This window comes from Garra rufa, chromosome 10 (assembly GCF_049309525.1).
Source record: "Garra rufa chromosome 10, GarRuf1.0, whole genome shotgun sequence".
Classification (NCBI taxonomy): Eukaryota; Metazoa; Chordata; class Actinopteri; order Cypriniformes; family Cyprinidae; genus Garra; species Garra rufa.
This window is the reverse complement of record NC_133370.1, coordinates 9,495,423-9,521,808: the sequence shown is the minus strand read 5'-3', so window position 1 is coordinate 9,521,808 and position 26,386 is coordinate 9,495,423. Positions and strand designations below refer to the sequence as shown.

General features: G+C 36.8%; 3 protein-coding genes across 3 annotated transcripts; all 3 read right to left on the bottom strand.

The window, feature by feature from the left end:
* Positions 1–6,222: 6,222 nt before the first annotated feature.
* Positions 6,223–10,710, bottom strand: LOC141344448 (macrophage mannose receptor 1-like). The gene is made up of 6 exons (XM_073849345.1): positions 10,483–10,710; positions 9,978–10,264; positions 7,759–8,099; positions 7,350–7,673; positions 6,515–6,615; positions 6,223–6,357 (listed from the first exon to the last, which is right to left on the bottom strand). Exons 1-6 carry the CDS (start codon positions 10,708–10,710, stop codon positions 6,223–6,225), a joined length of 1,416 nt encoding a protein of 471 aa, XP_073705446.1.
* Positions 10,711–16,122: 5,412 nt separating this feature from the next.
* On the bottom strand, positions 16,123–18,617 carry LOC141344447 (macrophage mannose receptor 1-like). The gene is made up of 6 exons (XM_073849343.1): positions 18,365–18,617; positions 17,896–18,232; positions 17,053–17,399; positions 16,645–16,968; positions 16,405–16,505; positions 16,123–16,254 (listed from the first exon to the last, which is right to left on the bottom strand). The coding sequence occupies exons 1-6, from the start codon at positions 18,615–18,617 to the stop codon at positions 16,123–16,125; spliced, it is 1,494 nt and encodes a 497-aa protein (XP_073705444.1).
* A 113-nt stretch (positions 18,618–18,730) lies between these two features.
* Positions 18,731–24,630, bottom strand: LOC141344446 (macrophage mannose receptor 1-like). The gene is made up of 7 exons (XM_073849342.1): positions 24,324–24,630; positions 23,909–24,238; positions 23,239–23,589; positions 22,831–23,154; positions 22,206–22,306; positions 21,971–22,045; positions 18,731–18,817 (listed from the first exon to the last, which is right to left on the bottom strand). Exons 1-7 carry the CDS (start codon positions 24,628–24,630, stop codon positions 18,731–18,733), a joined length of 1,575 nt encoding a protein of 524 aa, XP_073705443.1.
* Positions 24,631–26,386: the final 1,756 nt, after the last annotated feature.

The window sequence follows — 26,386 nt, the reverse complement described above, 5'->3', positions numbered from 1 at the left end:
GTGTTCTATCAAAAGATGGCCTGTGGCCCATGTGTTCTATCAAAAGATGGCCTGTGGCCCATGTGTTCTATCAAAAGATGGCCTGTGGCCCATGTGTTCTATCAAAAGATGGCCTGTGGCCCATGTGTTCTATCAAAAGATGGCCTGTGGCCCATGTGTTCTATCAAAAGATGGCCTGTGGCCCATGTGTTCTATCAAAAGATGGCCTGTGGCCCATGTGTTCTATCAAAAGATGGCCTGTGGCCCATGTGTTTTATCAAAAGATGGCCTGTGGCCCATGTGTTCTATCAAAAGATGGCCTGTGGCCCATGTGTTCTATCAAAAGATGCCCGTGGCCCATGCGTTCTATCAAAGGATCGCCCTGTTTCACGTCGCAATCAAGGATACCAGGAGCATATGTTCATTTCCAAAAAAAACAAACAGCTAGTGGTTCATTTAAGTTAACCATGAATGGCACTCATCTAAATCTAATTTGTTTCTCTTTCTTTCTCCATCTAAGCCAGGAACCCCAGGATTCACGACCGTAAGGTAATTTTAAAACCGTCCTTTGGGGGTGGGCCCCGTTCTGGTGGACCCTTAAGTCCACCTATCTTTGGGGGTTAGCGGTGCCCCCGCCTTCGTCTTCAGGCGGGACTCGCTGTTTCCGTACCCTCGGAATGCGAGTTACGAACGGGGCCTACGCCAAAGAACCGGATTGCTTGCTGAGCTTCTACATAAATGTAATCGGTATAGTATAAATTCTCCCGAGTCTTTCTGGTAGAACTGTAAATCTCCCTCAGTCTTGGTCTCTATGAAAAATCTCACCTCATGGAGTTTCAATGATCACGAGAACGGTGAGGAATCAGACCAGAACTACACAGGAGGATCTTGTCAAGGATCTCAAGGCAGCTGTGACCATAATCACCAAGCAAACAATTGGTAACACTCTACGCCGTGAATGACTGAAATCCTGCAGCGCCCGCAAGGTCCCCCTAATCAAGAAAGCACATGTACAGGCCTGTCAGAAGTTTGCCAGTGAACATCTGAATGATTCAGAGGAGAAATGGGTGAACGTGTTGTGGTCAGATGAGACCAAACACCATCCCCACCTTCAAACATGGAGATGGAAACATGCTGCAAAGCATCAAACGGACGATGGACGGGGCCATGTACCATCAAATCTTGGATGAAAACCTGCTTTCCTGAGCCAGGGCACTGAAAATGGGTCGTGAATGGATATTCCAGCATGACAATGACCCAAAACACACAGCCAAGGCAACAAAGGAATGGCTCAAGAAGAAGCACAGGTCCTGGAGTGGCCTCGAATCCTTAATGACTTGGAGAGTATCTGCCAAAAGGAGTGGGACAAAATCCCTCCTGAGATGTGTCCAAATGGTGGCCAACTACAAGAAACATCTGACCTCTGTGATTGCCAACAAGGGTTTTGCTAAGTCATGTTATTTTTTTTTCAGTTCATTGCACTTCTCAATTATTCTTGTGGTATCTATAAACACGGATGGACTGTTGAAAATCTGGAATTTTTATAAAAGCATCTGGTTAATTAAAAAGTGAAAAAGTGAAATAGATAAATGGATGTAAAGATCCAGATATTGAGGAAAAACTGCATCATCACACGATCATTTTTAGCAGCAATAATTAGCTCCAGTCGCATTGTTTACGCCCAGTGCCGTCATTATGACCGATTGATTTTTATATTTTATGTTGTTTAATGAAAATAAAATATGTTATGGTTTTATAGCAGTTGCAATAAATAAACTTGAAATGTAACTACTTGTCACTGTTGTGCATGCTGATAGGCTATAATGCTTTTAAATGAATAAAGTTTAAAAAAATTTATTTTGGTAAATTGTTATATAGCCCTACTCAAACGCACACATAAACTCCTCCTTAGTAAAGCCTTTGAAATCTTTCCCTGTTGAAAAAAACAACATATGCTGGTTATGTATGTTTTGGTGCTGGGATGCTGGTTTAGCTGGTTAAAGCTGGTCCTTTGCTGGTTAATGCTGGTCCTTACCTGGTCATGTTGCTGATCAAGGACCAGCATAAACCAACAAAGGGCCAGCATAAACCAGCATCCCAGCACCAAAACATACCTAACCATATGCTGGTTTTTTCAACAGGGTTGTCAACGGCTCCGCTCTGACGATAAGCTCTTTAAAATAAAGGTGCTTCACAATACCATAGAAGGTCCGGTAACACTTTATAATAACGTTCAGTCGTAAGTCATTTATAAGTGGTTAGTTAATGATAAAATAATGATTTGCAAAACATTCATAAATGTTTAATAAGTGATATGCTAACAATTTGTGTATGCTTTGCTAATTCATTTTCAAGTTACTTACAAGTAATTTAGTTAATGATGAACTAATCATTTACAAAAACATCACTATGCATTCATAAGTGATTAATAAGTGATATGTTAGTATTTTATATATGTTTTGTAGATTAAGTTATAAATCATTGACAAGTGATTAGATAATGATGAACTAATAATTTACAAAACATGATTATATGTTCACAAATTATTAAGTAATAGGCTAACAATTTACAAATCTGTCGTAATTTATCTTAAAAAAATAGCATATCATGAAATAATCAAACAGATCCTTAGTAAGTGGTTAATATGTTACTAGTTAATATATTATTTGTCACTTAAAAATAATTAAAATATCAATTATTTAAATGTTTATCCTTCACTGAAGATCGCATCATGAATAAATCATTTACAAATCTTTCTGCATCCCCTAATCTAAAGTGTAAACAATTCATCAGTTGTAAATGTTTTACTCATTTTTCAAAAGGTCTTTCCCCCAGTGTGTATACCCACCTGATACCCACACAACCTGGAACCGGCAGGTTTGTAAAACATTTACAACTGATGAGTAGTTTACACTTTAGATTAGGGGATGCAGAAAGATTTGTAAATGATTTATTCATTATTTATTCATCAACAGCTTTTGAATACTTTATAGTGTGTACTGCAATGTAAGGGCTGACTGGTGAGGGTAAAGATGTTTTCTCTGGCAAACATGAGCTGCGCCCCAAATGACGCACTATACACTCTGCACTTATTCACTATGAACCATGTAGGGTATGAATTATATAAAGTTATTTAGTATTTTATAACGCCCTAAAGAAACTTTCACAGGAACCTCAAATTTTTTTTCATATCAACTTCAAATTTGGAATAACTTACTTAGATGTAAGACTTCAAATTGATATCAAATTTAGGATAAAACCTGTTATGTACAATATGTATTTTATATAAAATATAATAAAAATTGTACAGTGTACTCTCTTTACAGTAAAGTTTTCTTTAAAAAGAGACCTACCTTAGATCCAAAGTGTTCATGATTTACAATTTAAGTTTGGATAAACTTAAAAAAAATGGGGGTGACAGTTAAGGGGTTAACTAGTAATTAACCATTTACTAAGGATCTGTTTGATTATTTTATTATATGCTATTTTTAAGATTTAAATTTACGACAGATTGATAAATTGTTAGCATAGTACTTACAGTAAAATGAACATATCACTTATTCATAATTTATAAACACAGTCATGTTTTGTAAATAATTAGTTCATTAACTAATTACTTGTAAATGAATTTACAGAACATACACAAATTGTTAGCATGTCACTTATTAATCATTTGTGAATGTTTTGTAAATGATTATTTCATCATTAATCACTTATAAAAGACTTACTGAACATTATTATAAAGTGTTACCGAAGGTCCTTTTTTGTCTAAATGGTTCATAAAGGACCTTTAACTAAGAACCTTTCTGTTTTACAAAAGGTTCTTCAGATTATAGGAGAGTAAAAAATAGATGGTTCTTTGTGGAACCAAAAATAGTATTTCTATGGCATCGCTGTTTTTAAAGCGAGTGTAGTTCTGACAGGTGACACTGTGCCATGAACGCACCTCAGGTCGAGTCTAAAGAAGAGTCAAAACAGTGTACTTTGTGGCCATCTGATGGTCAAAGGGTGAATAGTATGGTGGCCGAGAGAGCTCAACGCGCTGCAACTTAAGAAAACACATGCAAACAGAAAACCAACAACAACAAATTAAGAAAACATCTTCATCAGTTTGACAACACAGGTGCTGCAAATCCTCGCAACGCAAACACAAATACGGAAATGCGCTGCAAATTCTCACAACACAACCTAACTCAGAAACGCGCTGCAAACACACAAACACGCTGCAAACCAGGGCTCTGAACCGGTTCAAGGAACGAAAACGAAAAACGAAAACAAAATCAGTTTTAATCATTCTGAACAGAAACAGAAATTCCAAATTAATCGGTTAATAACGGTATTTTTATCGCTCTTTTTATTATATCAATTTGGCAGACCAAAAACATGAATTCAAATTGTGTGCGCAAATGCGACGGTGACGCATACAACTTGAAATGCCCGCCAAGCAGATGTCATAAGCAGAGCCCTTTCTGATGCGACGAGCTTAAGGTTAGCACCTGGCTGTTTCATGTGCAAAGGTATGTTTAGGTTTAAGTTATTGTAGCCTAATTAAAACTTGTAGTTTAAGTAGGCTATAGATTGACTTTTTTTTTATAAAATATTTTGCTGAAGCCCATCCAGTTTTTTCCAGTAGCCTATTTGGTATATTATAATTTAAGTTGTTGATCTGTTGTGTTAAATGTAAAAAAAAAGAAAAAGAAAATCTGTTGTCGTTTTATAATGTTACAATGCATTACGTTTTCTTTTACTTTTATGCATTAAATGTAAAATCATAACTATCTGGAGTTCTGTTTTGTTTGAGTGAAAATAGCCTATTATGCATATTAGGTATGGAATAAGTCAACAGGTTTTTAATCGCAGATTAAGCCGTGTGGTCATGATGTTAAGGGGATGGTCTTGAAGGGGCTTATTTCGCTATAGTATTATCAAACAAGAAAATAGTTTTTTAAAAATTATTAGCGCATTTGTAACGAGTTTCCAGGTGAACTCGTTTACTTTCGGTTTTAAAGACAAGAAGTTCAAATGACACGAACACGGAATTTGGTTTAATCATTTGTAAACATAAAGCCAAACATGTTATTAAAAGGCACACACTATCTATCTATCCATCTATCGCGCCGTGTAATAAAATAACGTTTATTAACTGTTATTTTTTCTAGAAAACCGTTTTCGGAACGTATTGTTTAATGAGGAACGCAAGAACAGAAACATTATAATATCGATTCTGCTCGGAGTGAACAGAATGGATTTTTTTTTTTCGTTTTTAAGCACTGCTGCAAACACAGGAACGCGCTGCAAACTCAGAAACGTGCTGCAAACACAGGAACGCGCTGCAAACACAGAAACGTGCTGCAAACACAGGAACGCGCTGCAAACACAGGAACGTGCTGCAAACACAGGAACGCGCTGCAAACACAGGACCGTGCTGCAAACACAGGAACGTGCTGCAAACACAGGAACGCGCTGCAAATAGCACGGTCCACGATGGAAATGTTTCAGGGGACCTCAAAAAGTGACGAACCCATCTGGGACCTGATTATTTATATCACTATCACCTTTTAGTGATACTATACTATATCACTAAAAGGTGATAGTCCACCGACAACACCTCTGAACGCCACTGAACAAATAATCAGGTCCCAGATGGGTTCGTCACTTTTTGAGGTCTCCCTGAAACATTTCCGTTGTGGTCCGTGCTATTTGCAGCGCGTTCTTGTGTTTGCAGCACGTTTCTGAGTTTGGTTGTGTTGTGAGAATTTGCAGCGCGTTTCCATATTTGTGTTTGCGTTGCGAGGATTTGCAGCGCCTGTGTTGTCAAACCGATGAAGATGTTTTCTCAATTTGTTGTCGTTTTTTTCTGTTTGCATGTGTTTTCTTAAGTTTGCAGCGCGTTGAGCTCTCTCGGCCACCGTAGAATAGCACCTAACAAACTGGTTTGTTCCGATATGGCACGAACACAAGTAAAACTTATTTTTAAGCGCTACATATGCTAATGAATTCATAAAATAAAATTTTCCAAACTTGACTTTTACATAGGAGATTTTATTTTTAAAATTTAGCATATTAGGTTACTATCATAAATCAATGATCAATTTCAAAAGAAAAACTATCACCACTATCACCATTCATTGTTTAATTAATAGATAATACTACTACTACTTCACAGTTCATTAAACAATCTACTTTTACTTTTATATTATTTGAATCTGTTTTAAAGTTTGCTTTAAAGAAGTAAATAAACAATTACTGCTTAGTGCATGCATTATTTGAACTCGGTCTATGTTTTATCTCCTGATGAAACACCTCTCCACCTTCCCCCTTTTTCCAGCTTAATTTTTTGTCACTTTCCAGCCCCATGCTCCTCAGCTTTTTACTTATCTGGAGGATCAGCAAGAAAGAAACAAATAAAACCTATTAACAGCAACAATGTGAAATGACAGAAAACACAAAGCTATAGGGTGCTATGGATGGTTACAAGTGCACAGTTATTCATTCAGAATTTGACAATGAAACTATGTTTAAGGTAGATACAAACCTCATTCAGTATGGTCGTTTGTAGTGAAGGATCATTTAATGTGCATTTTCCATTACAGGTCAATTTCACTCTGATGGTCTGTTTTTTAATCAACTTGTCATCTAGATAAATATAGAGTAAGAGAAATAGTTTACCATTTTGATTTCTACAATGCAAGTCAGTTGCCTATTTTTAAGAATAAAAAGTACATCAAGGAACACAAAAGAAATACCAGTGACTCCTGATGATAAAGAGGTCTTTTGACTTGAAATGAACTGTCATTGCAAGAAACTGATCATTATTACCTGTAATCCAGAGCCTCAGGCAAATGCGTAAATTTGATTCTTTTCTGCAAGCTGATTCTATTGGACAGTTCATTTCAATGAACTGTTCACTTCACTAGTTAATTTACCTAATTACACAATGATGCAGTGAATACTTATATGTATGCTTTATATTATTAAAGCACACAAGAATGATGTGAAATATAGATGTTTTACATCACTAAAGCATATAAAGTGAACAGTTTATCGACACTCTTAAAATTAAAGGTGCTTCAAAAGTTTCCTCACAGCGATGCCATAGAAGAACCATTTTTGGATTCACAAAGAACCATTCAGTTAAAGGTTCTTTAAAGAACCATCTCTTTCTTACCTTTTTTATAATCTGAAGGTCCTTCTTTCGCCACAAAGAACCTTTTGTGAAACAGAAAGGTTCTTCGGATTTTAAAGGTTCTTTATGGAATCATTTAAACAAAAAAGGTTCTTCTATGGCATCATGAATCGCGTGTATTTTTAAGAGTGTAGTCTTCATCAGTTCACCCTTTTACATAAACCATGTAACATAAAAAACTTACTTCCATAGCAGATAAAAGGCTGCCGCATATCACAGATGTATTTAGCCCATTTTCCAGAATAATTTGTTGACATGCCAACACAGTTACCAGATCCTGAAATCATAGATCGTTGATCTGCTGCCCAGTATCTAAAGTAGTGGTTCCATTGGTTAGCCCAGGCCCAAGAGTCCAGAAACAGACCAATCCAGAGCGATAATTCATTAGGGATCCGCTTCTGCTGCTCTGGGCTGCTGATACTCACCAAATCAGTGTGGTGTTGTCTGCAGTAACTCTGAGCATCTCTCCATGTCATAGCAGTCTCAGTAACAATGAAACCAGTGCTTTCTGAACAGAAAAACGACAAGGAACCACCAAACGTCAGTCAAGGATCAGCAAGTTGACAAAACAAACTCAAACTTAGAGGACTTACCATTGAAACACACAAATGGGAGAACACTGCTGCAGCTCTCATCATACCAGCTGCCATTAAAACTCCTCACACATTCGCCATCACCATTTGGTTCTCCTGGACTCCACATACCATTCTGGGAGTTTGGGTCTCCTATAGACCAGATCCAGCGTTTCACTCCCGGAGAATAAAGACCTATCCATGCTGAACCACTGTATCCAGGATCCACTGAATTGACTAGCCTTCTCACATCATTCATGGTAACAACAGCAGCCATTTCAGTGAATCTCGCTCTACAGTATCTCACAGCATCTACCCAAGTCATATTTTGGTTCACAAACTCATATGTTGGTATAGAAGGCCTGGGCCCTTTATGAGAAAAATGAAAGGATTTTAAAGATCATAGATACTTTGAGATATAAATATTATAGAGATATAATGATGATTAAAGTCTTTAAAATATGCAAAGATAACAGACTGAATATGCAGTCAAATGAATATACAGTGCCTTCCTAAAATATCTACAGTATACCACAACATTTTTTTTCACATTTTATGTTTCTGTCTTCTGTTAAACTGCTTTAAATGACTTTTTCCCCACATCAAACAAAACACTCCATACACCATAAAGACAAAGCAAAAAAACATGTTTTGCAAATTTATTAAAAATAATAAACTTAAATGATTCTATTGCATAATTATATAGCCTTATCTGGAACAGTTAGTTCAGGAGCATTTATATTGCTTGTAGATGTTACACTTTGAGTGTAACCTGAGTTAACCTGTGGCAAATTCAATCGAATGGGTAGGATTTGGAAAGGCACACATGTCATAATAGAAAGTATAACAGCTGAAAATACACATTGAAGCAAAAAGCAAGCAGTGAAGTCAAAAAAACTGCCTGTAGAGCTCAGAAGCAGGACTGCATAAAGTCACACATCTGCTGCACAAAATCTGCTGCATTGTGAAGCATGTCTCCATTACCCTTTATGAAAGAAGTTTTAAACAAACAGGGCGGTGTTCCATAAAACAAGTTTACCAAATAAGCCAGGCTTATTTCAGTTAGTCTGACTTATTGTCACTTGATTTGGCTCAAAATAAGTCAGACTAACTGAAATAAGCCTGACTTATTTGGTAAACTTGTTTTATAGAACACCCCCCAGGATTCTTCCTAAATCTGACCTTCTGGCCAAACTGAGCAAATGATGGAGAAGGACTTTGGTTAGAGTGGTGACCAAGAACCCGATGGTCACTCTATTTGAGCTCCATGATCAAATGTGGAGATAGGAAAAACATACAAAAGGACAAATATCACTGCAACACTCCACCAATCAGAGCTTAATGGAGGTGTGGCAAGACTCAATCCTCTCTTGAGCGAAGACACATGAAAACACACTTGGAATTTGCAAAACAGCACCTGACGGACACTCAGATTGTGAGAAAAAAAAAGATTCTTTGGTCTGATGAACCTCAATTCCGAGCATCCAGTTTGAAGGAAACCAGGCACTACTCATCACCTGCAGAGTACCATCCCAAAAGTAAAGTGTGCTGGTAGTAGCCTCATGCTGTGGGGCTGTTTTTCAGCAGCAGGGGCCGAAGAACTTGTCAGAGTAGAAGAAAAGCACAATGCACCAAAATATAGAGATAGCCTTAATGAAAACCCAGTCTATAGCATTCAGAACCTAGGACTGGGCAGAATGGTTTACCTTCCAACAGGACAATGACCCTAAGCACACAGCAAGAGTGGCTTATAGACAACTCTGTGAAAATCCTTAAGTGGCCCAGCCACAGCCTGGGTTTGAAACCTTAAAATGTGCATCTGCCCCCACTCAACCTGATAGAGCTTGAGAGGTGAAGAGGTGAGGAGAAGAATGGCAGATAATTTCCAACTGCTGATGTGCAAAGCTTGTTGCACCATAACCAAATATACTTAAGACGGTAAAGGTGCTTCAACTAAGTACTGAGTTAAGGGTATGAATACTTATGCAGTGTGCTTATTTCAGTTTTTTTTTAAGTTGTAACAATTCTGTTTTGCTTTGTCATTATGTTGTATGGAGTGTAGATTGATGTGGGGAAAAAAAGTAAAGACGTTTGACATAAAACATGAAAAAAAATGAAGATGTAGAATACGCTCGAAAGACACTGTATGTAGAATCAACACGCTTTCTCATGAGATCAGGTTGTTTTAGAAACTAAATGACAAAACAGGACATAGACAAATGATCAAGTTTGTTAGATACTCACCTCCATGGCAGATAAAAGGCTGCTGTAGATCACAGCTGTATTGAGCCCATCTGCCAGAATTGGTTCTTGACATGCCAACACAGTCACCAGATTCTAAACTCTCAGATAGTTGACCCGCTGCCCAGTGTCTGAAGAAGAGCATCCATTTATCAGACCATTCCCAAGTGTCCATGAACAGACCAATCCAGATGTACCATCCAGGTAAAAGAATCTTTGTTATCTGGTTATTTGCCACAGAGGTGGGAATGGCAGGCAGATCTGTGTAATACTGTCTGCAGTAGCTCTGAGCATCAATCCAGGTTTTAGCAGATTTTATTAGATATGTATTATTTCCTATTGAGAGATCCAAAGAAAAAAAAAAATCAGTTTGAAGCTCTTTTTTTTCCAACTTAACGTGCATTAATCATTTTACAAAAACTCACCAGTGTAGCATAGAAAATATCGCAAATGGTAGCACGGCATATCATACCATAACCCGTCATTTGTCGATACACAATATACGCCTTCGTTTGGCTGTCCTAAAGCCCAGTTATAGTACTGAGATGTTGTATTTTGTCCATTAGACCAACCCCAGCGTTTCTGTTTCCCCCTTTTCAGTCCAATCCACACTGATCCATTGTATCCAGCATCTGCTATATTTCTCAGCCTGTTCACATCACCCATGCTGTCTACAGTAGCCAGATCAGTGTACCTCGATCTGCAGTAACTCTGAGCCTCTGGCCACGACATTTTTGCATTTATATAGTAGTATGAACGATAAATTGCAGAATTGCTCCAGATGAGCCCTGTTAAAATCAATATGTTAAACCATCTATATGTGAACACATCATCATAAATACAGATTACAAATGACCACACCGACCTGACAGCAGAAGCAACACAAATATATTCCCGTCCATGATGCTCACACAGATCCTCTCTGTTGAATTCTAAGGGATTACTAAACACGGTTTCTGTGTCGTAGGTCTGCAGGAAGCAAATACATAAGGTACACATTCTTAGACAGCATGACACACTCACAGTCTAGAAGTTTTTCTGTCCAGTGAGATCTAATCTGCTAAAACACACAGGATTAAAAGCAGATACTTTAATTCAAAGTGCCCTAGAATTTATTCAAGCTACATTATACAGTGCATTTGACTAGTTTATGCATTCCCTAGAAAACAAACCAATGTCTTTTTAGTTGCATTATACTGCTTAAGCTACAAGAATAAAGAGTTACTGTACTTGCATACTGTGAATATTATTGGTTCTTCTCATATTGGGGTGTATTTACAAGAAAATACAATTTCAGGAAAGGAGGTGAAGTGAGGCCAAGTATGGTGACCCATACTAGGAATTTGTGCTCTGCATTTAACCCATCCAAGTGCACACACAGTAGTGAACACACACACACACACACACACACACACACACACACACACACACACACACCATGAACACACACCCGGAGCAGTGGGCAGCCATTGCTGCGGCGCCCGGGGAGCGGTGCCTTGCTCAAGAGACTCACCTCAGTCATGGTATTGAGGGTGGAGAGAGTGCTGTACATTCACTCCCCCCACCTACAATCCCTGTCGGACCTAAGACTCGAAGCTGCAACCTTTGGGTTACAAGTCCGACTCTCTAACCATTAGGCCACGGCTGCCCACATTTCAGTGTCTCTACTGGAACTAAAAGTAAACCATAGAAACTTAAGAATCAGTGTCTGACCATCCAGAATTACAGACAAACCCAATTACACTATTATCATTTAAACTTCAGAAGGAGCATCAGTATGATATGGGGACATTTGGTCTGCACCGTAATATGTTTTTTGGCTTGAGGTCTAACACACACACACACACACACACACACACACACACACACACACACACACACACACACACACACACACACACACACACACACACACACAAAATATATGCTGATTTTTGTGATGACAAGATGACAGTAATTTTCATATTCAAACAGCTCATTTTCATTTGTTGCATGTCTCATCTCATTACTGGACAAAGCATCTTGGGAAAAAAGATCTTCTTGTAGATATCTCGACACTCAAAGTCAAACACAAAATACAAACATACAAATTTAACAACCATTTAATTCTCCATGCCAATAAATTCCTATTATTATTATTATTATTATTATTATTATTATTATTTATATTAGAGGAGACCAATAGCTGTAGTAACACGGTTTGTTTCAAATGTCTGTAACATAAAGAAAAATCATTACCATTTTAGATAGTGTATGAACATACTGTGGAAATTAAATTCACTTTCCCATCATGACCCCAACACCTATTTCAATTAAACAATTTAGTTCAAAAGAATTAACTAGAATGATTTCTGAAGGATCATGTGACACTGAAAACTCCAATAGGCTGATGAAAATTCAACTTCTCAGGAATAAATAGCATTTTAAAATGTATTAACATATTTCACAATATTACTGTTTTTACTGTATTTTTTATTGAATAAATGCAGCCTTGGTGAGCATAAGAGACTTCTTTCAAAAACATAAAAAAAAAATCATAATTATTCCAAACTTTTGTCTAGTAGTAAATTATGCTGATTCAGACTCTACCAAATCTGTAATTTAACAACCATTAAATTCCGGTTAGACATAAAATTTCAATCTCTTACCTCTTAATGTAAATCCTTTACATTTTACCCAGAGACTTACAACTGCTTCTCCCTCCTCAGGAGGGATGTACATCTAGATATACATCTAGAAAAGTGACATCACAACACTCCCTAAATGGCAAGTAAAACAGCACAAACACTCTTTGGCAACTTTACATGTTTTTTACATGTTATAGTTCTTGGCCTTAGCAGAACAAACAACAATGTGGACCAGACCTATAGCCATTTAGTCTAGCAGATCCCCCACTGTTGGTTGTTTGAAATATTTTTTGTTTTAACTGCAGTTTCTGAATTTGCTGATTTAACTTAACATTTTAAGTTTTCACTGACTTCACTAGTTTGTAAGTTGACTGAACTAGAGTTTTTTTTTTTTTTAAAACGTGTTAAAGCAATTCAACAACAATGTCATATTCTCAGCATCACTTATCGTGAGAACATGTGAAGACCGTTGCAGCCAAAAGACCTTCATCTTGATGAGCTTCTCCACAAATTTTGGACATTTGGACTCAAATTTACAAATTAGGTAAGCAAATATTTGTATTTATTGGTTTAATATGTGTAAAATTATGTATGCTGTATTTTCTGGTTATATGTATGCCAGTGATAGGTTTGCAGCACTCTCAAGTCTCAAAATACATGTGGTTACACAGTATTTTCCACATAAACATTATATTAAATATTCTCCTAGCTAATTAATTTCAATTGTCAGTTGATGTGTTGACAGCAAATTGCTTGTTTAATTTAAATGTGCATGAAAGCATTGTTTCTATCATTAAATAAATCCAAGAAATATATAAAAAAATGTTTTATCATCTTTATTTAATATTTTAAGGCAATGGGATATTTTTTTTCCACCAGTTGACACAACTTAACTTAGGTTGACTGGACTAAGAAATAATAGTCAAGTCAACTTAAAAAAAAGAAGTTAATTCCACTCCAAGTTATTCTAACAAAAGACATATTGCAAAGATAAAACATTTCAAGGCAACAAGGTAGCAATGTTTTTCAAGTTTTTTACACATTGTTTTAACATTTAAACTTACTTGTTTACCTAAAGAACATTACTGCAATACTTAAAGAGCAAAAGCTTTTGCTAACATGCATTGTGATGTAACATGAGTCATTTTCATATTCAAATAGCTAATTTTCATTTTTGGACCGCATAACACATTGGTGGTTGAATTTTGGCAAAAAAGCTAAACTAAAGAGTTATTTGGTCAGTTTAATAAACAAATGAAAGGAAACTGATTAAATTTGTTGTTAAGTTAACTGAAAGAAGAATGTAAATATTTAAACTTCACCAAATGTGTATTAGAATGCCACTCCAGGTTTTATTAATATGTACCCATCTCTACTGAGGGATGCAAAGAAAGTATCAGTTATCAGCTTCTCTTTTCAAATGAACCAAATGATCTTTTATAGAGTTAAAATGAATCCATGCTAGTAAATTACTGGGCACAATAAACACTTTTCTCCTAAACATTCACTGACACATCTTGTGTCCTATAAAATCACACAAATACATCTTGCCCTTAATGTACTGTATGTAAACATCATATGTGACCCTGGACCACAAAACCAGTCATAAGGGTACATTTTTTGAAATTGAGATTTATACATCATTTGAATGCTGAATAAATAAGCTTATTTTTGATGTATGGTTTATGATAGGACAGTATTCAGTCAAGATACAACTATTTTAAAGACGTCTAAAATCTGAGGGTGCAAAAAAATTCAAATATTAAAAAAAATCGCCTTTAAAGTTGTCCAAATTAAGTTCTTAGCAATGCATATTATTCATTAAAAATTTAAATTTTATACATTTACTGTCTAATATATACCAAATATCTTAATGGAACATGATCTTTACTTAATCCTGATGATTTTTGGCCTAAAAGAAAAATGTATAATTTTGACCCATAAAATGTATTTTTGCCTATTGCTACAAATATACCTGCACTACGTGTGACTGGTTTTGTAGTCCAGGGTCACATATATCAATTGTGCCACTCTCTGTGTCCCCACATCTACTTCCATAGCCCATCCTTCACTGAATCCACACCCACCATGAACAATTACGTAGCCTATTGTAATGTTGCCAGATCTTGCTAGAAATATTAACAAGCATGTTTGAGAAAATAGCTGACTTGTGCAATAATTTAGCTGTGTGAAGATTATTTAAAAAAACACTTTTTGAATACTGTAATACTTCTCTGGCACTGGATTGATGACTTTAGGACTCAGTATATCAGGGTGGGAGGCCACATTTCAATTGCTCTCAATTCTTCCATATCAGTGACTGCAGAACATGTGATAGGCCTACTCAGGCACACTACTCCAATGCTAATAAATTCATAAAAGTCAAATCTACGGTGGCCGAGAGAGCTCAACGCGCTGCAAACTGCAAAGAAAACACATGCAAACAGAAAAAAGGACAACAAATTAAGAAAACATCTTCATCAGTTTGACAACACAGGCGCTGCAAATCCTCGCAACGCAAACACAAATACGGAAACGCGCTGCAAATTCTCACAACACAACCAAACTCAGAAACGCGCTGCAAACACAGGAACGCGCTGCATATAACACGGTCCACAATGGAAATGTTTCAGGGAGACCTCAAAAAGTGACGAACCCATCTGGGACCTGATTATTTGTTCAGTGGCTGTTGGTCAGAGCAGAGGTGTTGTCAGTGAACTATTACCTTTTAGTGATATAGTATAGTATCACTAAAAGGTGATAGTGATATAAATAATCAGGTAATATAGTGATATAAATAATCAGATGACCCAGATGAGTTCCCCTGAAACATTTCCGTTGTGGACCGTGCTATTTGCAGCGCGTTTCTGAGTTTGCAGCGCGTTCCTGTGTTTGCAGCGTGTTTCTGAGTTTGGTTGTGTTGTGAGAATTTGCAGCGCGTTTCCATATTTGTGTTTGCGTTGCGAGATTTTGCAGCGCCTGTGTTGTCAAACTGATGAAGATGTTTTCTTAATTTGTTGTCGTTTTTTTCTGTTTGCATGTGTTTTCTTAAGTTTGCAGCGCGTTGAGCTCTCTCAGCCACCGTACAAATCTCCAAACTTGTTTTACATAGTTTTTACATCAGTTTTACATAGCAAATTTTATTTTTAACATACAGCATATTAAAGTTACTACATTAAGTGCATAATCATTTTAAAAAGAAAAACACACACACAAAAACTAATTTCAAATGTTGACACCTGAAAATTAAGAGAATTATGAGAATGATGTCATCATAATGATAATTTTATTAAAATATTTGCTTTTGAAACTAATATTAAACAGTAAATTTAGAAAAAGAAAACTAATTTGACAATCACTTCCAGTAAATATATTACATACTACTGTATCACAACTGATATTCAAATACTGGATAATACTCTAACTAATTCACAGTTAATTAAAATTTTAAAATCAATTTACTTTTACTAGTAGTCTAATAAGATTTTATTGTATTCTATTTTAATATTTAAACAAATTACCGCCTGTTACACACATTATTTGAACTCGGTCTAGGTTTTCTCTCCTGATGAAACACCTCTCCACCTTCCTCCTTTCTCCAGATTAATTTGTCACTTTTCAGCCCCGTGCTCTTTAGCTTTTTGCTTATCTGGAAGACCAGCGAGAAAGAATAAAATAAAAACCAACAGCAATGTGAAATGAGAGTAAAACACACAAGGCTATAGGGTGTTGTTGATGGTTGTCAGTGCATTTATTATTCAGAATTTGGCAATGAATTGTGTTTAAGGCCGATACAAACCTCATTCAGAATGGTCGTCTGTAGTGCAGGATCATTGAGTGTGCATTTTCCATTACAGGACAATTTCACTCTGACAATCTGCTTTTTAATTAACTTGTCATCTAGAGAAATTCAGAGTCAAAGTCACCTCAACACACAAACGCATACAAACAAAAAACTGTAAATAAATCACAGTTTTTGTTAATGTAAGTTTTGAGAATGACCTACTTTACAAATCTCGTTTGAATGGGGGGAACTCACCTCCATAGCAGATAAAAGGCTGCCGCATATCACAGATGTATTTAGCCCATTTTCCAGAATCATTTGTTGACATGCCAACACAGTTACCAGATCCTGAAATCATAGATGGTTGATCTGCTGCCCAGTATCTAAAGTAGTGGTTCCATTGGTTGGCCCAGGCCCAAGAGTCCAGAAACAGACCAATCCAGAGTGATAATTCATTAGGAATCAGATTCTGCTGCTCTGGGCTGCTGATACTCGCCAAATCAGTGTGGTGTTGTCTGCAGTAACTCTGAGCATCTCTCCATGTCATAGCAGTCTCAGTAACAATAAAACCAGTGCTGTCTGTTCAGAAACACAAGATAAGGACCAGCCCTCATTCGAGGAACAGCTAAAGTTAAAGGACAAACTCAAACTTTGAGGACTTACCATTGAAACACACAAATGGGAGAACACTGCTGCAGCTCTCATCATACCAGCTGCCATTAAAACTCCTCACACATTCGCCATCACCATTCGGTTCTCCTGGACTCCACATACCATTCTGGGAGATTGCGCTATTGTCTCCTATAGACCAGACCCAGCGTTTCACTCCCGGAGCATGAAGACCTATCCATGCTGAACCACTGTATCCAGGATCCACTGAATTTACCAGCCTTCTCACATCATTCATGGTAACAACAGCAGCCATTTCAGTGAATCTCATTCTGCAGTATTTCAGAGCATCTAGCCAAGTCATGCTTTGGTTTATGAAGTAGTACACTGGTACTAAAGGCCTGGGATCTTTAGAAGAGAAGTGGCAGGAATGTAAATGTAAATATCATTGAGTTTTAAAAATTAAAACATATCAGCCTAAAACCAACTGCATTATCATTTTTGTAAGCAACTTATAAATTGAAAGCTAATGAAATTATAGAGGAAAATATGTAAAGGTAACAGAGTGAATATAGAGTATGTAGAACCAACATACACTATTTCACTTTTTGGCAAACTGGTGGCAACTTTGTATGCATACATTCATTTACAATGTGCCTTCCTGATTTTTATGTTTCATACAAAATTGCCAGCGTTTCTCAAGACATCAGCTTTAGAGTTTAGAACTCAGTCATAGCTTTGATGATTATAAAAGAAGCGTTCTTTGCTTGCTTTCTCTAGGCTATTTACTTAATTTGTTAATTTAGTAATGCACAAACTAAATGAAAGAACAGAGCAAAGGAGAAATAATAATTATTCTGTTTGATATAATATAATATGATCTAATTTGTTAGATGCTCACTTCCATGGCATATAAAAGGACTCCGTAGATCACAGCTGTATTGAGCCCATCTGCCAGCATTGCTTCTTGTCATGCCAACACAGTCACCAGATCCTAAACTCTGGGTTGGTTGACCTGTTGCCCAGTGTCTGAAGAAGTTGACCCATTTATCAGACCATTCCCAGAAGTCCAAGAACAGACCAATCCAGACGGACCATCCAGGAGAAGGCAATGTAGATATGTTGGCATTTTCCTCAGAGTTGTGAATGGTGGGCAGGTCTGTGTAATACTGTCTGCAGTAGCTCTGAGCATCTCTCCAGGTTTTAGCAGTTTTTATTAGGTATGAAGTATTTCCTATTGAGAAAAGAAAAATCAGTTTGAAGCACTTCTTTCCCAGCTAAACTGCATATTCATCATTTTACAAGAACTCACCCGTATAGCATGTAAAATATAGTAAATCGCTACATTTAACATCATGCCAAACACCAGAATAAGAAGCCACACAATCTTCATTCCCATTTGGCTGTGATGGACCCCAGTTATAGTACTCAGATGTTGTGTTTTCTCCATTAGACCAACCCCAGCGTTTCTGTGTCCCCCTCTTCAGTCCAATCCACACTGATCCAGTGTATCCAGCATCCACTATATTTATTAGATAGTTTACATGACCCATGCCGTCTATAGTAGCCAAATCAGTGTACTTCGATCTGCAGTAACTCTGAGCCTCTGGCCACGACATTCTCGCATTTATATAGAAGTAATGACGAGCAATACCAGAACTGCCCCAGAAGAGCCCTGTTAAAATCACCATGTTAAACCATTTGTATATGAACACATCATTATAAATTCAGATTATACATGACCACACCAACCTGACAGCAGAAGCAGCACAAACAGAATCCCATCCATGATGCTCACACAGATCCTCTCTGCTGGATTCTAATAAGGGATGATCGAACATACGTTTTCTGTGTCACACCTCTTCAAGAAGTCAATGATACACTGCAAATTTATTGTGACTTCACATTCTTTGTCAAGACAAGCACCCCAAATATGGTGAACTTACCAAACTGTTTGTGTTTTGATTCTGGGAATCAAACCCATGACTTTGGTGTTGTTAGACACATGATCTACTGTACTATGATCGGAATTACAAGAATAAAGAGTTGCTGTACTATATGATTGTTCTTTTTTTTAAAGTAAATATGGATAAAAGTGTCTGCCTAATAAAAAAATGTACATGTAAATGGAACTTGTTCAGGTTAGTGAAAAAAATGCACAGATCTGTGTGAAACAAATTGTAAAAAAAAAAAAAAACTCTTCAAATACAACAAAGATTACTGTAGTACATTTTACAAGAAAATACTATTTCATTCTTTTTATTTTTTTTTAAATGTCATGCTTAAATGTCAATGTGCTACTTGCTGTTTCTGCCACAGATTCTTGCATATTAGCCAGGAACTAAAAGTGATAGACTACAGAAACCGCTGAATTAGTCTTACTCTGGGAAGTTATCATTATATTAATTATATTAACATTTAAACCTCAGAATTAGCATCAGAATGAGATGGGGAGGTTCAGTCTGCACCGTAATTTGGCTTTTGGCTTTAAGCAGGTGTAACACCCCTCCCCACACACACAAATGCTGACTTTGTAATGACAAGATGTGAATAATTTTCATATTCAAATAGCTCATTTTCCTTTTTGCATGTGTTAACTTATCACTTGACAAAGCATCCTGGGCAAAAAAATCAGCATGAAGATATCTTGTCACTACAGTTTTACACACAAAATAGCAATTCTAACAATAATTTCATTTCCCATGCCAGTCAACTCCTAGGCACAATCAAGAGCATGTCATTATTCTTATTTTTATTCTTAATATTTACATTGTTTTGAGGAGAGTAAAAAGTGTTGCAACACAGTTAATTTAAAATATTTCTGTCTAAATATTTTAATTCACTATTGTAAACATTAGAGATAACTTAGCAGCATGTTAGAATGATTTATGAAAAATCATGTGACACTGAAGACTTGAGTAATGACTGCTTAATTTAGCTTTGCATTACAGTAATAATTCACATTTAATGACATTTCACAGTATAACTTTTTTCCAATTTTGTATTGAATAAATGTAGCCTTTGGTGAGCATTGGAGACTTCTAATGCTCAAAAAAACAAACAAACAAAATTTCTTAACTATTCCAAACTTTTGAATCAATTATTGAAAAGATATGCTGATTCATAAATTAAATTACAACATTAACATAAATTAAATTACAGTCAGACATGAAACTGTAATTTCTTACCTCAGTTTTTTCCTCTGTAAATTCTTATCCGTTTAAACAGACTTTCAACTGCTACTGCCACTTCAGCAGGGTCATATGCATCTAGAAAAGCGACGCCACAACACACTCTGGTTATTTCAGGTAACCCTGCCCTAAAAAGCAAGTAAAACAAAACAAACTCTCTTTACTCACTTTGCATGTTCCTCTCAGTTCTTGGCTCCAGAATAAACTGGAATGTGGACCAGACCTTTACCAAATCCCCTACCCATCTTGTCTTCTAGCTTCTAGCTTTCACACAATAAAAGACAACATATTTATTCCACACATTCCTTCAAATCAGCCTGGAACTGAAACTGAACCATTACGGAAGAGTTATATTGTCCTAAAGTCTTTTTTTCCACCGTGTACCACTCGCATAAACACTGCACCCATAGGGGCTGACATTGTTGTTTTGCGGGCTATGTGACGTCAGAGCTCAGAACAGGGAGTACATCGATCTAGTACGAGTTCAAGGGTGGGAAGTCACGGGTTTGACTGCCACTCCAGTGCAGTTTCAAGGTTGGAAAAACACGGGTAACAGGTTGCCTGCAACGCTGCATTTTATCTATGGGTGCAAACCCTCCTGAGTAACCGATGAGTGCCATCATGATGGACTTCCTTTTGGGTGTTCTCATGTTTTGGTCCCCATAGAAATCCATGTTAAAACTGTTTTTTTTTTATGCAGTTGTGTGAAATACTAAAATAATGTGTGCTCCAATCATTTTTGTGGACAAAATCCCACAAACTTTGCCCTGATCGGGAGCTGTTTGTGCCCTCATCTGTTTACAATGCAGCTAACCTCACGTCGCTTTACGTCATCTGTGTGTCTGCGATATAAGCTTGTGCTTATTAGCCAGCACTTTTCAAAATAGCCTACTGTATTTTGTGGCCATCTGGTGTTTAAAGGATGAACTGTGCCAGGTGTGCCTCATTTGAACAAAATACTATAACAGTTTTGTTACGCTTTGTGACGCTTCCTCAGCAGTTACCTTAGCAAGTACATTTCCATGGTTAGTGGCAATCGAATAATGCCAAACAAACATAACGAGTATGGCTTGTTTTGCTAGAAGCAATGTGCATTTCAGGATATCCAAGCTGGCACAAAAAGTAATAAATAATAGGCTAAAAGTTGTATCTACTTCATTATCTAACATTTATTATTGTTTTAAATTTTCCACGGACATACAGAGAAAGGAGTCATTTCCATTAGAGAGTAACTTATCTTGACAGGCTGCTACAAAGCTAAAGAATTAATTGTTGAATTTTCATACTTTAAAAAACATATTTACATACAAACATATTTATAGTTATTTAAAAAATAACATTCAAAGTTACTATATTAAATCAGTCATCAATTTCAAATGAAAAACACAAAAACTCATTTAAAATTTTAAAATCACCTAGATACGCACATAGAAATGCACACAAATATGCACATTATGAGAATAATGTCATCCTACTTTAACAATTATTTTACATAAAATATTTCCTTTTAAAATTATAATATTAAATGGTTAACTTAGAAAAGGTAAAATCATAGGATAAATAATTTGGCAATCATTTTCAATAGATATGATATACTGTCACAACTGATGTTCAAATAATGGATAATAGTACTACAACTACTGAACTAACAGTTCCTTAAAACAATCTATGTTTACTAATAATCTAATATTTCAAAGTGTAAAGAGGTTCATAAAAGATTACTGCTTTTTACATGCATTATTTGAACTTATTTGAACAGGTTTTCTTTCCTGATGAAACACCTCTCCACCTTCCTCCTTTCTCCAGCTTAATTTTCTGTCATTTCCCAGCCCCATGCTCTTCAGCTTTTTACTAATCTGAAAGACCAGCAAGAAAGAATCAAATACAATCTAACAACAGCAGCAATATGAAATGAAAGAAAACAGACAAAGCTATAGGATGTTGTGATTGGTTGTCAGGGCTCAGTTATTCATTCAATTTGACAATGAAACAATTGTGTTTAAGGCAGATACAAACCTCATTCAGAATGGTTGTCTGTAGTGCAGGATCATTCAGTGGGCATTCTCCTTTACAGGACAATTTAAGTCTGATGACCTGTTTCGTATATAACTTGTTCTCTACAGAAATACAGAGTCAAAGTCACCCTTAACACACACACACACACACACACAAACACACACACACACACACACACACACACACACACACACACACACACACACACACACACACACACACACACACACACACACACACACACACACACACACACACACACACACGTTGGGTTTACATGTTTTATGGGGACATTCCATAGGCGTAATGGTTTTTATACTGTACAAACCGTACTTTCTATCGCCCTACACCTACCCTACACCTAAACCTAGCCCTCACAGGAGATTGTGCACATTTTTACTTCCTCAAAAAACTCATTGTGCATGATTTATAAGCCTGTTTCCTCATGGGGACCTGAGAAATGTCCCCACAAGGTCAAAATCTACTGGCATTCCTATCCTTGTGGGGACATTTGGTCCCCACAACGTGATGAATACCAGGTACACACACACACACACACACACACACACACACACACACACACACACACACACACACACACAAAGTTTGAATGGAGAAAACTTACCTCCATAGCAGATAAAAGGCTGCTGTACATCACAGAATTTATTAGCCCATTTCCCCGAATCAGTTGTTGACATGTCAACACAGTTACCAGATCCTGAGATCATAGATGGTTGATCTGCTGCCCAGTATCTAAAGTAGTGGTTCCATTGGTTAGCCCAGGCCCAAGAGTCCAGTAACAGACCAATCCAGAGCGATAATTCATTAGGAATCAGATTCTGCTGCTCTGGGCTGCTGATACTCGCCAAATCAGTGTGGTGTTGTCTGCAGTAACTCTGAGCATCTCTCCATGTCATAGCAGACTCAGTAATAATAAAACCAGTGCTGTCTGTTCGGAAACACAAGACAAGGACCAGTCCTCAGTCGAGGAACAGCTAAAGTTAAAAAACAAACTCAAACTTAGAGGACTTACCACTGAAACACACAAATGGGAGAACGCTGCTGCAGCTCTCATCATACCAGCTGCCATTAAAACTCCTCACACATTCGCCATCACCATTCGGTTCTCCTGGATGCCACATACCGTCCTGGGAGACTGCTTTGTCCCCCATAGACCAGATCCAGCGTTTCACTCCCGGAGCATAAAGACCTATCCATGCTGAACCACTGTATTCAGGATCCACTGAACTTAACAACCTTCTTACATCACTCATGTTAATAACAGCGGCCATTTCAGTGAAGCTCTTTTTGCAGTACTTCAAAGCATCCATCCAAGTCATGCTTTCGTTCACAAACTGGTACGGTGCTACTGAAGACCTGGGACCTTTATGATGGAAATGACAGGATTGTAAATGTAACAGAGTTTTTAAATTTAAAACAAAAACATACAGCCCTAAAACAAATTGCATTAACATTTTTGTGAGCAATTTAAAAGCTAAAAGCCAATAAACTTACAGAGAAAAATATGTAATGGTAACACACTGAATACAGTATAGTGAATATATATATATTGGCTAAAGTGGGATAATCTAATTCTGAGATATAGAGCGTCAAAGTTGAGTTGTCATAGCCATAAAAATGATGGAAATAGGTAGAACTGATACTCATTCTGTCTAATGTGATCTAATTTGTTAGATGCTCACTTCCATGGCAGATAAAAGGACTCCGTAGATCACAGCTGTATTGAGCCCATCTGCCAGCATTGCTTCTTGTCATGCCAACACAGTCACCAGATTGTGAACTCTGGGTTGGAAGACCTGCTGCCCAGTGTCTGAAGAAGTGAATCCTTTTTTCAGACCATTCCCAAGAGTCCAGGAACAAACCAGTCCAAATGCACGATTCAGGAGAAAGCATACTTATCTGGTCATTTTCCTCAGAGTTGTGAATTGTGGGCAGGTCTGTGTAATACTGTCTGCAGTAACTTTGAGCATCACTCCAGTTTTTATTAGTTTGTATTAGGTATGTAATGTTTTCTATTGGGAGAGAAATGAGAGAAAAACGTTTTGCAGCTCTTCTTTCACAGCCAAACTGCATATTCATAATTTTACAAGAACTCACCTTTATAGCATGGAAAATGTTGTAAAAGGCTACATTGCAAATCTGTCCAAACCCCGGAACAAGTAGCTACACAATCTCCATCCTCATCTGGCTGTACTAAATCCCAGTTATAGTACTCAGAATTTGTGTCTTCTCCATTAGACCAACCCCAGAGTTTCTCTGTCCCCCTCTTGAGTCCAATCCACACTGATCCGCTGTATTTAGCATCCACTAAATTTATTAGAGAGTTTACATCACCCATGCTGTCTACAGTAGCCAGATCAGTGTACTTCGACCTGCAGTAACTCTGAGCCTCTGGCCATGACATGCTCACATTTATATAGTGGTACTGATGAGAAATAACAGATCTGCTCCAGAAGAGCCCTGTTAAAATCACCATGTTAAACCATTTGTATATGAACACATCATCATAAACACAGATTATAAATTACCACACCAACCTGACAACAGAAGCAGCACAAACAGATTTCCATCCATGACTGTTCACACAGATCCTCTCTGCTGGATTCTAATAAAAAGTGATTTAAAAAAAAAAAAAAAAAAAAAAAAAAAAAAAATCTGTCACAACTTTTCAAGAAGTTACATGACTAGCCGTCACTTTGTCTGACACAGAGAGTCTTATATACCATGCAGTATTGACGCACTACATGTAAACAATATTCTTTGTTGTATTTTTCCTTTTGAATTATTCCGCTTTTACGAACTGCTGGTTTCTCCGGTTGTAGGTGGGACTAATGCGCAAAACAGCAATCTCATTGGTTGAAGCTCATCTATTATTACCCGTTTTTGGTTCAAGCAAACACAGACAATGTGATTAATATTCATGAACCTGGTAGCTCATTATTCCTTAGTGAGTTTTATATTATTAGTAGCCTAGTAGAATTCATAGTAGTTTTGTTATCTTATCAGTATTATTATTACTATTTTTTTGTTTTTATCTCAGATATTTAATATTAGTCTGGTGAGTAAACTAAAAAAACTATACTAGCCAATAACGATTCTATTGCCAAGGTGTCTGTAGAGGGTTAATAATATTTACAATAATTTATTGAATTTGATAAGTGTCTCTCACATTGGCCCTCAGCAACATTAAAATAGTGTAGATTAGTCTACAATGTTTTAGATTAATAATTGATTCTATTTAGTGTCCATTTCATTCAACACATTTAATATTGGGGACATCCAAGTTATTTAACATATCTGAACTTTTTTTTAAAGAAAAGTAACACAATAGTTACTTTACCCTGATAATTAGTTACGTTTGTAATGATGTAACTCTGTTACTAACTAGAAAGTAACTAGTAACTATAACTAACTACCTTTTTAAAGGGGTCATCGGATGCCTATTTTCCACAAGTTCATATGATTCTTTAGGGTCTTAATGAAAAGTCTCTAATATACTTTGGTTAAAAATTCTCAATATTAGTGTAAAAAAACACACCCTTGTCAAAATCAGCTCTGCGAAATATCAGCTCATTTTATTGCATGGGCCCTTTAAATGCAAATGAGCTCTGCTCGCCCGCCCCTCTCTGCTGAGGGATTACGAGCTGTGATGTTTACTTTAGCCGTATTTAGCTGCGTTTAGCTGCATTTAGTCGCGTTTATTGGCAAAACTTGCCAACAAGCACATTAAGAAAGGCCATTTGCAAAGATGCATAAAAAAACCCTTATACTCACTTTTGTGAGCGAAGCTGCATCACAAATAATTTACATGAACATAGATGCATATGTAGATCGGAATCGGTGCTTTCCTTTTAAAAATGATGTCAGATGTCAGGAGTAAATGACTACAGCTCATTATTACATCCAACAACAGAAGACCTCAATTACTCAATTAGAGTCTTCCTCTGCACCTGAGTCACACAATGGCAATCGTATTCGGACTGTTTCAGCTCGGTGAGGGCTAGTCAAAGGTAAGGCGCTCATGTCAATCAACTGTGTTTCATCACAATGGCAAGAAGCTGAGTATGAACCGATTTTAAAAAGGGGATATTACTTTTAAAGATTAAAAAAATACCACTGGGTGGATTTTCTTCATTGTGGGGTGGTTGTGTACAAAAACT

Bases quoted from the DNA above. Each gene is read 5' to 3' on its own strand.
- LOC141344448 (XM_073849345.1), bottom strand. From the start codon at position 10,710: ATGTCGTGGCCAGAGGCTCAGAGTTACTGCAGATCGAGGTACACTGAT. The intron at 10,265-10,482 runs GTATATTGTGTA...ATTGATGCTCAG, and splicing joins TAGGACAGCCAAACGAAGGC to AGCTACTGCAGACAGTATTA. The intron at 6,358-6,514 runs GTTTGTATCTAC...CTGATCCTCCAG, and splicing joins AAACGACCATACTGAATGAG to ATAAGTAAAAAGCTGAGGAG.
- LOC141344447 (XM_073849343.1), bottom strand. From the start codon at position 18,617: ATGTCGTGGCCAGAGGCTCAGAGTTACTGCAGATCGAAGTACACTGAT. The intron at 18,233-18,364 runs GTGTTTGGCATG...TTTTCTCAATAG, and splicing joins TTGTGTGGCTTCTTATTCTG to GAAATACTTCATACCTAATA. The intron at 16,255-16,404 runs GTTTGTATCGGC...CTGGTCTTCCAG, and splicing joins AGACGACCATTCTGAATGAG to ATAAGCAAAAAGCTAAAGAG.
- LOC141344446 (XM_073849342.1), bottom strand. From the start codon at position 24,630: ATGTCATGGCCAGAGGCTCAGAGTTACTGCAGGTCGAAGTACACTGAT. The intron at 23,155-23,238 runs GTAAGTCCTCTA...GTTTCCGAACAG, and splicing joins CCCATTTGTGTGTTTCAGTG to ACAGCACTGGTTTTATTATT. The intron at 22,307-22,830 runs GTAAGTTTTCTC...GTATTTCTGTAG, and splicing joins GCCTTTTATCTGCTATGGAG to AGAACAAGTTATATACGAAA.